This window comes from Nyctibius grandis, chromosome 5 (genome assembly GCF_013368605.1).
Source record: "Nyctibius grandis isolate bNycGra1 chromosome 5, bNycGra1.pri, whole genome shotgun sequence".
NCBI classification, from domain to species: Eukaryota; Metazoa; Chordata; class Aves; order Nyctibiiformes; family Nyctibiidae; genus Nyctibius; species Nyctibius grandis.
In genome coordinates this window covers 67,141,236-67,153,779 of record NC_090662.1, presented here as the reverse complement: position 1 = coordinate 67,153,779, position 12,544 = coordinate 67,141,236, and the positions used below count along the sequence as shown (strand labels likewise).

At 43.4% G+C, this 12,544-nt stretch overlaps 1 protein-coding gene across 1 annotated transcript; it reads left to right on the top strand.

The window, feature by feature from the left end:
• The first annotated feature begins 245 nt into the window (after positions 1 to 245).
• TMEM213 (transmembrane protein 213) lies at positions 246 to 5,331 on the top strand. The gene is made up of 3 exons (XM_068402428.1): positions 246 to 324; positions 3,474 to 3,542; positions 5,162 to 5,331. The coding sequence occupies exons 1-3, from the start codon at positions 246 to 248 to the stop codon at positions 5,329 to 5,331; spliced, it is 318 nt and encodes a 105-aa protein (XP_068258529.1).
• Positions 5,332 to 12,544: the final 7,213 nt, after the last annotated feature.

Genomic DNA, 12,544 nt, shown 5'->3' with positions numbered 1-12,544 from the left:
TGACCTTGAGTGGCCCTCCGCCTGCCTCGGCACTGGTATCCACCTCTTGCTGGTCAGAGCCCTTCTCTTTGCTCACCCTGTTGTGGCAGGAAAGTTCAAGGTGTCCTGGCAGCAGAAAGCTCCTTTGCTCCACCCTCTGCCCTGCACACCAGCTCTCTGAGCTTATCGAGGACTTGCTGAACCAGAACTGCCTGTGACAGTGACCTGATCTGTGTGGCCACTCAGGTGGGAGCTGGACCCCTGGCATGAAGCACTTCGGCGAGCCCTGGGCAGCCTTCGCTGTGCTCTTCTTTGCCACCGTGCTCTGGTATTCCTGCTCAGCAGGTATTTCTCTTCTCTTATGCTCCAGTTTCTATACTCTGCCTTTTCCCCCACTCCTCTCAATACCTAAATATATTGCCCACTGACAGTAATTTGTTCTTTAAAAACAAGGTGGGCTCCCTTGTTTCATCTAAAAAGTGTAGAGCTGGAATTGATTAATGCTAAGGAGAATTACTTGACATGATTGATCACAGCATCTTTCTGAGAGATGTGCTTTTGCCAGCTATTTACAGATCCACTGTAATTGTGACTGAGCTGCAGGCTGATCCACTGAATGGCAAGGAGACAGGGGACCACAGTTACTTGGCTTTCACATGCTTGCTGAGGCAAGGGATCATTTTGAAATACCATCCAAGAGGCTCACTGTAGTCTGGTTTAGCTCTTATTAGGTGCTTTTTGTCGTAGCAGAGTCCCACGACGCAATCCACGAGAGGGCACGGAGTAAATGCATGCAGACCAATATGGTCGTTAAGCAAATCTCCTTTATTCGCCTATCTGAGGGTACATTTATACTATTTCACTACCGTGCACGCTCTGTGTGCGTGTCGTCTTAATCCTAATTGGTTAACATACCTTACATGTACTAATATGATTGGTGAGCATGCTTTGTCCACGCGCCTCTATATTAGTTCTGATTGGTTTATGCTAACAGGCCATACTATGCTGTCATGACATTCTTCTTGTATCAATCTTGTTTCGACTTCTACATATTTCGCTTGTCTCAATAGCCAAGGTCCTTGCTCGTCGTTATGATTGGTCAGTTCATCACCACCTACTACCACCCCCTTGGACATGGCTCGTTCAGTATGTGACCATTGTCTCGTAGAAACCCCACAGCTTTTTGCAGGAAATCTGACTTTGGTGGCGCCTTAATTGGAGAAGTTGCCTAAAACCAAAATGTACATGAGACCTGTGAGCTGCTCTTTTCCCACCAGGCTACTGCCTGCATTTGTACATCAGCACTAGCTGAGACCTGCCAGATGTTTAAAGATGGGTTAGCTTTGACAGCCTGTCCTTTGGGCTGCAAAGTCTATAAACATGAACCAACACTCTGTATTCTGCAGCACTTTCTTCCACAGGTCATACAGAGTTTTTAATGATTGTTCCCAGTGCTCCCGTGAGGTACTCATTAACCCAGAAAACAAATTATGGGCTTGGCCAAGGTCATTCAGCAAGTCCTAGCAGAGTCAGAAAGAGGAATGGGGAGTACTCAGACCCTTCCCTGGAGCAGGCTGCCCAGGGACCTGCTGCCTGACAGCAACCGTAAGGAAAGCTCTGGTCTTGCTGATGGTCAGCTCAAAACGCAAAGCTGGGCAACAGCAGGTGCACCCAAGGGGGACATCTCCTGCAGGACAACCTTAGTTCATTTGATGTTCCTTGGAAAATACCAAACTCACAGCAAAGGTTTGGTCAGAGGTTTTGCTCTGTTTTCCTGAGCTGAAACTATACCTAAGCCATTATTTTTAAGTCTTCAGTGAAATCAAGCTGGAACTAATTTTCTCTATCACATTCCAAATTATCAGCTCAGAGTGACTGTTTGACTGGAAATAGTTCTCTTGTAGCTCCTGCCTGGTCTGTGGACCAGCAGCACATTGGAGCCCCTCCATCTGCATGCAGCAGGAGCCCTTACTCCTGTAGCCTCTCCAGGCTTTTTCATCTATCTCTGCAGGGGACCATTTCAGCATGGGATACTTCACCTGGCTGAACTTGAACTGTACTGCTCATAGTGGCACAGGAAGAGATATTTCGTTGACTCCCTTCTTTCTGCAGCAGGGGACAGGCTGGTGTTAATGCACAGGGATCACAACAGCCCATGCTTTTCCCATGCTGGCTTCCTGCAGCCGTCTTTGCATCTGATCCTGCAGTGCTGCAAGGTGCATGCTGAAGCTGAGGGGCAAGGGGGTGGTATTAGGAGGTCTAAGGAAGCTTTGGCCTGTGACACCATGTACAGATGTGGAGGGCCAGAGACCAGCCACAGAGCTGTGCCAGAGTGAAAGTGAGCTCTTGTTCTGGGTAGGAAGCAGGGTGAAGAGGCAAAACCTTCATCGAAGCCCCTGTCCCCCTCCCTCCCTTATTTATTTCTGTATGTTGTTGTCTTTGCTTAGCCCGCACCCAGGGCTAAACAATCAGCAGTTTTTCCCTCACCCAGTGTCCCTTCCCCAACCGAGAAAGGGAATTGGGAAAAGGAGGGAGACTCATGGGTTAAAATTTTACACAGATTTAATAAAATAAGAAACCTAATATCAATGGTAATACAAAGCACACAAAATTATACTTAGCTCATAGAGTGGTGGCAAGTCACTCCAGAGATACCAATCATTGAGAAGAAGGAGAAAGAGGGAAGAGAGAAAACAGAAGAGCAAAAAGAACCCCACCCCTCCCCAGCAGCTTTCCCATTTATAGTGAACTTGGTATTAATGTTACAGAACACACCTGTGGGCCATCCCCGGTCAGCTGCCCGGCTTTCACTGCTAAAGGCCTCATCACCACGGCTGGCTGCAAACTAAAACAAAATGTAACAGAAACTTGATTATATAAGTTTTATCTCCACAAAACCATGACAGTTGTATTTTCCAGTCCGAGGTGGTTAATGAGCGTCAGACACAGCTTCACCTGAACCACTGCAAAGCCAAAGCTTCCTGCTGAAGGCTGTGGTGGATTTGCTGAGGCTTTGCACTGATGGGCTCAGCCCTGTGACTCCTTCACACCCCAGAGAGCTACCAGGATTTTTTCTAAGGGCAAAAGGAGGTAGATGTACAGTTTGCTGGCCATGGATCTCCCCATGCCGCTGAATGCTCTCTCTCACTTCAGTCCTTGCTCGTTCTGCCGCTGTAACTTGGGAAAGGATGGTGGTTAATTTGAGCTCTAAGTGAATGGCTCCCATCAGGGTCATACTCAGGTAGAGGCACAGTGATTCAACTGCTCCTTATGGCTGGTGCTAAAGCAGGACTCTAGAGCCTGTGTTGACAGTGGTGGGATTAGAAAGCATACCCTGATGCAGAAATGTTTAGGCGTGGGAACTTATTTTCTCCAAGTTGTTTCCATCCTACAGACCTCTGCAAGGCCAATGGCTTTCAGATTTTCGTGCTTGATGCCCAGTATTACCTTTCTAATCCAACTTTCCTTTTTCTCCTATGCTTTCCTTCTGGCAGCAGCTGAAGACATCTCCAATGTTTCAACAAGCTCCATGTTCACAACTGAGTACGAAGCACCATGTCTTAGTAAGTCTTCATAAATCATTACTACCATGATAAAGCCAGGCAATGAGACTACACAGGTGACTGAGAGGCTGTCCTGGAAAAGGATTTATCTGTTGTCAAGGCTTTCATTGTGGCTAAAACTCTAGGACGCATTTCTAAGACTCCTCCATTAGCATGCCCAGTATAATATCTTACGTACCTTCAGGTGGACTCATAGCTTTGAACAGACTAATTCATAGCTAATTCAATTTGTGTGTCCTAAAGCTCCCTACCAGACTGCCTGCCTGTAGGCACAATGTGGCTTCCTAGGAGTGCCTCTTTCCTCTACCCTACCAGGTCTTCCCCAAACAGCCAGTCCCAGGCAACTTGAAATCCCACCAGTCCTCCCAGAATCATCCTCCATCCCAAATGTCAAACATCTCTACAGTCCTGCACTTCCCAAATTACAGTACATGTACCAATAGAGTTATGCTACTTCAAAGCATGGCATAGGCACAAGGGGCAGGCATCCCTCTCCCTTCTCTAGGCACATAGAAAATGTGTCTCTCTGGTTGTGAGAAGAGCTGGTCTCTGCAGTGCAGGACAATTGTATTGTGTGCACTGAAGGCCAATGCACAGGAACATGGTCCTGCCCGACATACGTGAATGAGAGCAACTGAGCAGCACCTGCACTCACCTTTTCCCTGGAAATGTGCAAGAGGCTGGCTGCCCTGCACCAGGCTCAGGAGGCATTCACTTCTCTTAGCTGACAAGTGTAGTGCAGGTCAACACACAATGCACATACCTGCAAGGTGGTTTTGGCTGCCTCAGCACTCCTGGGTGCTGTGGTTTCATGCTCAGCTTCTATTCCAGCCCAAGGGGTTGAGATACCATGGTCCTCCAGGCTCCCTTCGATATTTACACCTTACCACCCACAGTTCAGATACAGGGCTGGGTATCTTCATTGTGCCCTTGTGATGGAAAAAGTGTGGCAGATGTCTTTAAATAACAGCCTAAACGAAACTTCCTTAACTGACTTCAGGAAATTGGACTGACTCAAACAAACAAAAAAAAGATGCAAAATGTGCAAGAAAAATACATGGCATTGCTAAAAATTATTCCATTTTTAAACACATAAAACAAGATCCCCTGATGGTGATGTGTTTTGCAGTTGTTACATGCAAGTCACAGTTAACAGCCCAGCAGACACTGCTTCTATTGCTGGAAGAGTTATTGGATACCTAAACTATGGGAGATCCTGCTGAATGTGTCTCTGCTAGAGATCCTCTTACTCTCTCACATGGAGGTCTCTCTACTTCAGGTTTATTTTTAACTAGCTACTTCTATCATACTCCATTCCTAAAACTGACCAAGGAGCTGCTAAGTAGGTGTTTTAAAATATTTCCATAATGGTGGGCACAGCGGTAAGAGGTGCTGCTCAGGTGTTTGGACAGACAGGGATGACTGAGTCTTGAAGACATACAGATGAAACGGCATATTGCCATCACCCAGGTTAAGAGCCAGGCTTAGGGGAAAGATGCCAAGGCAGAGTGACAGGCCACAGGGCAGACAGGGAAGCCACTGTCTCATCTGCCTTCTAGCAAAGGAAAACTGTTACGTACCTAGCCTCCCATCAGCTCTCTTAATTTCTTCACCACCAGACGTGAACTTCTGCACACAAGCGGCCATGTGCTGCCCGACGGGCATGGATGATTATGGATGGATCGCAGCGGCCGTCGGCTGGAGCCTCTGGTTTCTGACTCTCATCCTGCTCTGCGTGGACAAGGTCATGAAACTCCGGCCTGATGAACCCAAATATTTGGTGGCCTGAAGCAGGGCAAGCCAGCAAGCAGCAGCACCTGGGAGCAGTGAGGCACAGACAGACTGACAAAGCATTTCAATCACTTCCTAAGAAACAAGAAAGAAAGGGGATGTACCTTCAGCCAAAAAAGGCCAGATCTAAGCAGGGCTTCATCCTCCCTGGCAGGTCAGAGCTGCCAGCCAAGGTGTGAAGCAGGCAAGTCCCTGCAAGCCACCATGTATGTCCCACAGTGCACAGAAAACCTTTTCCCTGAGCCCTTTCATGCTTGCTGTAAGTGTGCCAGCAGCAATGAGATGCTGAAGGACCAGTTTCCAGTCTATAGCATTTTGCCTTAAGACAACCCAGTACATAACCTTTGACTTTCAAACAGAAAGCGGGCAAATAAAGCTCTTTTGTAGAGGATCAATGTTATCTGATCCATTACTAAGCTATAGGCCAGGTTACACCAGTAGGCAGATGTAACTCATCATTGATTACACTGAGTCCTTCTCACTCACTAACCTGCGGTATTTTAAAGTCTATTAACTCTGTTATGGAAACTTAAGGATTGTTTGGGCTGGTTTGAAATTAAAACTAGTTTTTCCAGTGCAGTTTATATGTGAATTGTTTTGTAGGAATTTAACATTGGTTGTATTTATTCAGCTTGCACCTGCCTGACTAACTAAGTCAAGCTGAACTGTGGCAAGTAGATTTAAACCAGCATATCCAATTCATGCACAGAACTGTTCCTATTTATGCAAGATGATAATAAACACTCTTATTGATGGAAAGATTCTCACTGACTGGTTTATATTAACAAAGCTTATATTGGCAAGGAATTACCCAACCCAAATTGTTAGAAACCTGATTCTAACAAGAAATATTCATGCAGGAGGGTTTGCCTCACTGCAGTCAAACTGTCTGGTTTGGGGCAGTTGCACCAGTTGGATTTCTATCTATTAGTAAAACAATAAATCAGTGTTAAACCTATCTAGACATACACAGGATTAGCAAATCTGCTAGAGACCAGCTGAAATGAAACACAAGAAGTTACTCTTAAACCAAAGAAAGCTCTATTGGAGATTTGTATCTATTAAATATCATTAAAGCATCCCTTCAGTTTATCAATGCATAACTCTTCCAGTTAGAAAAGATACACATCAGTGTAAGACTCTTCACATCATTGATTCTGGCACAACGAGACACTTTGCCCAGGACAACGCTGTGCCATTTCAGAGTGATGGGCAGTCATCCCTTATCAACTATCCACCATCAACAGGACTGGGTACAAGTTAGACACTGAGGAAAAGATGCCCTTCCCTATCATTAGTATCACTTCACACAAAAAGTCTTCTGGAGTGCAACACTGAGCAGAGACGCTAGCATCAGGAAAGAAAGTTTTGAAAGGGAAGGGCTTAATTCTTTTGTGGCTTTTTTACTGTGTGTGTTTTGTTTGGTTGTTTTGGGTTTTTTTCTTTTTACACACGCCATACTACTAGTAGTAAACAATCACAAACTATTGCTCAATTAAGAAAAAAAATATCAACATTTCAACATATAACAATTAAAAGTAATTTTCACAAGACAAATCTCTGTGTGGGACCAGCCAGCTACTTCTTTCCACACAAAAAACCCCAAATCAAACTTGTATATGTACAAACTTATAGAAACAAAGGACTTTACGTCTTATTGTTGGTGTTGACTGAAAGAACTGTGAGTTGACAGTTAATAACCATTGCAATCACTGACGGACAACAAATCTTCTAGCTACATACACCATTTTTTCCCTGATTTATTAGTTTTAATAGTGGGAAATGTGCATTGGCCTGAAAGCAATGTGACAGATACTGTGAAAAAACCTCTACGCACTGCCTTGGTGTCTACCTTCTGCAGACCTCTTCCTACAGTTCTCCGATCTTGTGGAGACTGTTCTCCTGGTTGGAAACACAGAATAGGCTGCTGGATACAGCACTGGTTTTCATCTTTGAGGGGATTATGTTTCATAGCTTTCATATTTTCTTGGCTAAGGCTATGAGCACACGGATGCAGCCAGTCACAGAAGTAAATCTATTCCAGTCTATAGAGTTGTAAGCACATGACGCAAGCTCTAGATGTCGTATAGCCCAGCACTACCCCCGCAAACTAGCTTCATAATAACTGGGCAATTCTGGGGGGCTTCCTAAAGCCTGCCTTTAAAAGAACAGCTTGTTTGTTTTTCACACTCTCCAAAATAGTCTGCTGTGTGCAGCTACCTTCAAGGAATGTTGTAGACTTAAACCTCAAGTTTTGCTTCTCACAGCTTTTATCAGCGATTTATCAGTGTGCACGAATCATTTCACCTGTGCTAAAGCTTGGTGCCCCTTCAGACTTCTACATACAATGTCATGCTGTAGCACTGAGCTGGTTTAGGTTCTTGTGCATCTCAAAGCATGTAAAAAATAAGCTGATAGCTCATATCACCTATTAAGCTGCAAACTACCCTCTCAGAACGATGATGGAAATGATAACACTCCAGTCATATAGCACATTGTCCAGGCAAATTCTATGTCCTTGGACCAAAAAGTTCCCCGCTGGAATGAGATGGAGAAGAAATCTATTCCAACTCTCATGATTTAGTGCAAAGAAAAGCAAAAAATGGTTGAAACCTGAATGGCTAAAAATAAGTAAGCGCGACTGAAAAAGATGAGTTAGAAGCCTAACATTGCTGATTAAGCCAGAACAATTCTTTGTTTTTTCTGGACAAAGTTTCTGAATTTCAGGCATTAAAGTATGCACTGCCTGGGAAGGAGAGATGGAGATGGCACCTGGGAAAGCTGTTGGTCAACAAGTGTTGCAATAGATAAACAGCGCAGCAGGCAACATGTAACCGATCAGCACTTCTAATACCAAAAAACATTAGTAGCAGGACAACGTTCCATGGTAACTACTTAATTTGTTTGGAGATAATATCCATCACATCTGACTAGTGATTTTTTTAAAAATTCTTAATTCAAGACTAAATGGATTGGTACTTGATGCATGACCCTTCATCTTTTTAGATACCATTGCTCCGGTAATGACTCACATTACTCACTGCCTCTATCCTTGGGGTTTTAGTGAATGAGCTACATATTAAGCAATTGCACTTTACAATGATTACACTTTGCAAAATCACTAGAGGGATGAAAACTGGCAAGCACCAGAGCTTCCTACTTGCCTGAAACACGCACAGGAAAGGCAGAGGTTAAATTCATAAGAAAAGGTGCTCTGTACTGGGACTTGGTAGGAATTTTGATAAAGCAAAAACTAGGATTTCAGAATATTATTGTAATTAATTACAGCCAAAGAATGAAATACAGGCAAAGTTGGGAAACATCTACCCTCTCTCATCCTTACACTGCAGATCCCACTTATTTTATGGTATCAGTGGTACCAGCATCTGTTGTGGAATTCAAACCTGGCTGCAGGTTTCTGTCCCAGAACCAAACATGCACTTTTCAAAGAGGTTATTTCCAACTCCTATTTCATAATAACCTTCTGGAAATAAACACAGGGTAGACAATGCAGTATTGTCTCCCAAGTCTGCAAACAGCTTGGAAAAAGAGCTTTAAGAGACAAAAAGACTTTTCCTGTCCGATTTGATGGTATAAAATCTAGAGACACATTCAGTTAACCTTTTTGTTCGCCTATCACAGATAATGGTTTAGGAGTCCCTGTGTCTTGCTGACATAAAACTGCCCCAGAACTGACTTCTCCCTCCAAAAAGAAAGCCTCTCTGCATTCACAGGGAAAAAGTGTCTCAGTAACCAGCAAACGAAGCTCTGCTCCAAACCCCACACCCCGCTTGTCATGGTGCCCTTGGCTCTAAGAGCTAAAGAACTAAACTAATTTTAAAAGTTTATATTTTCTCCCTCTGCTACTATGCGTGGTAAAGTCACATCTTCTATCTGTAAACCTGCCAGATGCACATTTTGGGGACAGCGTGAACTAGACACCACTCACATTGTGTCAGTCCCAAATCCCTCCATTTCTCTGTCTCTCCAAAGTCACCCCCCGCCCCCTGCCCCGGCTCCACGAATTTCGTTTGCCACTCGAGGGAACCAAAACAGCCTGGGGTGATTTACAACCTAATTTAGACAAAGATGCCACAGGTCATACAGACCTTTTGCATGCTGTTGCAACAGTAAGGTGGGACCAAAGGCCCCTCTAGTCCAGTTCTGTCTCCCAGCAGCGGGTATTTGGGGAAGAAGGCAAAAGCACGTTGCATACAGCAATCCTCCTTTCCCTTCCCCTCCCCTTCTCTGCCCAGCTCACAGGTGCAATACAGCACCCTTCTGATACAGAACTGAGCTCTCTTGCAGCAGCTCTTCCCCTCAGTGCTTTGAAACTAACCTTTTGAGGACTGTAGTTAGTTTAATGCAATAATACCTTTCTATGACTTTTTCAACTTTTCCCTTGTGATTACAATCACTCTGGTTTTCCCCCACCCTTCTCTCTCCTGCTGATCTTATTTTCCATAAACTTCACATACTCACTACTGAGAGTTTGTGCACCAACTTAAACACAGTGTGTCACCCTTCAACTATTTCATATGAGTGGCTTTATTTTTTAAAACAAGCATATAGAAGACATATATCTAATCCTCAAGTCCTAGCTAAACTTTCTGCTGCCTCTGTGCTCTTTGGTGGCCGTTATCTTCTAAATTATTTACCCATTTCAGCTTTATGTTTATTATTCGCCATTTACTCAATACCCTAGGTTTCTTCCCTTCATTCTCTGCCCACAGCTGTGCCCAATGTTGGTTGCAACAACCCAGAAGACCTGCATTGTCCTGTCCTTCCTTTTCCATAGGAGAACTGGAAATCAAATCAACCCCCAATTGATCATATTTCTGTAAGCTCCACCTCTCTTCTGATGACTTCACTAAGTTCTTTTTATTAATACCCTATCAGTGGCTTTTCCAATCTCTTTGATTTATCTAATCATAAAGACAAAACAAGTGGTACCAACATACAGAGCTGTGGCTGGTGAGTCACTAGAACCAGAACCACCTTTCCCTAGCTTGTACTTTCGAGATCACATGATTAAGCGAAATTAGTTTTTCAGTGTGACTTTCTGGAGCAAAAGTTATAGTACTTCTTCAGGTCCTCTACAGCTCTGTCTGCTTTGTCTAAATGGAGGAAGAGAAAGGAGGTATCTGCAAAGCAATCTCTGCTAGCCTGTTTCCCCTTTGTGGCATTTCAACACACCATATATTTAAACCACATCAGTCCAACAACATTCAGTTCTAATGTGGCAACCCTCTGTGCTCAAGTATATGAAGAAATCACCATGCTTCAGCTGAGCTATACTAACATCTAGTACAGATGTGTGATGTTAGGTAAGAGGCACTAGTTCATCCTTAAATAGAGGACTAACTAATGCTCATTGGCACTAGTGTTGAGTGCTTCTTAAGTGCAAAGCTGCAGAAAACAGTGCTCCGCTCCCAGGCAGAGGTGAGATTATTGTAGGCAATACTGTGTCAGTGATGCTGTCTGCTAGAAGTGACAAGCAACTTCTCTTATTTGCAATTCTACTCTGCAAAAGCAGAATGTGGTTTCCGTGTCCCAGCAAATTTTCTTCCACGTGGCAGTGAAGTATAGGAGGATGTAGCAATAATGTAAATACTTGACTGCACATCTACAAATCCTCTAAATGGGCAATTCCTCACCTTTAATCTTGAATTTTTGAAGCGTTCTTGTTTAAAGCTGCTGAGATCAAGCCTGAAGACAGAAACTATCATAAGGATCAAACTCATCCATGGAAGTGCTTAACAAGAAGTGTTCCATGCAAAATGCAAGGTGACTTACCTGAAACCATTTTATCCAGGATTGCATGGACTAACAAATCCAGTAATTGGTTCATGAGTTTGTGGATGCCCAGATCACCTGCACTGCATGGAATGTGAGGAATTTCATATTTGGCAACTATGTTGAAGTACTACTGATAGTGGCTAATCCATTCTTTCTCCTGTTCCCTTAAGTCCAAGGATAAAAGCTTCCTGATTTTTTATTACTGCGGTATTTTTTAAATTTCTATTTCTTTAGTCAAGTTTCTTTCAGCTCTGCATTTCAGGACCAAAAGAGTACAGCGTGTTGCCAAATATAACACTGCATTAATTTTCCTTGAATATGAAGAAGTTTTTCCTGAAACACAAACAATATCCAGCTACCGCTTTTAAATCACACACAGCACTAAAACATTCAAACAGCCTGGATGAGAAAACCAACTTCCGAGAAGCCTTGGGACAGAAATCTTAAGAGAAGTTTTCACGGGAACATGACAGAGCTCTTAAGAAGTGTGTACATTAGAATACAATTGGAAATGCAAAACAATAATTTTCATCTTCCAGTCGCTTTTCTACCCTCTTAATTCTCATTTCAGTTCGCCTGCTCTACACGTGGCAATATGGCACGTGGCAATAAGAGGATTACTGTAACTGAACCTGAAAACCACCGTGTCAGGGATCCACGGAGGTTTAGCATTCATTTCAAAAGAATCTTCAGAGCATTTGTTCAAATGTGCCAACATTTTATTCTGATTAAGGCAAGATGTAACAGCCTAAACATAAACTTCCAGTTATGGAGTAAGAACTACTCAAAAGTAAACAGGAGTGGCCATTACAAAGGAAAACACATACTTTAAATGTAAAGAGTATTAAGAAAAAGTAACACGAAATCAAGACAAAACATTCCAGCTCTACAAACCATGAAGTGCAAAGAAATGTGTATTTTTCTAGTACTAATGTAACTTTTTTTCATCTATCAGTCTTCAGGACTACAGCTCTACTCCAGAAAGGTCTCTTTAAAAAGGCAGTGCAACTCCACAGGATTTTTGCTTCTCAAGTTTCTTACTCTCACGGTGAGTAAACTCACCCTGGGACTTATACGTCAAAGCTAGACACAGCTTGCCAAGTGCATCCCAAACTGTACTAAAGAATTTGTAGGATAAATTCTCTTTCCAAAGCACACACGCGACTAAATGTTTTTTAGTGGAAGTCATGTAGATGTGACCAGGGACAATATGCAGACAACATTTGGATCTGAACTACCAATCCTAGTGGTATGAGCTGTCACAAGCTGAGCTTGTTCTGCCCTCATTGAATTAGTGTCAGAGGTACAGAACAAAATTTTTAGTCATCCTTCTGATATAAGCTGCGTTTCAAGGGACACCCACTATAACAGAGATACCTGACTTTTCAAGCACTGTAGTGCACTCACACCAA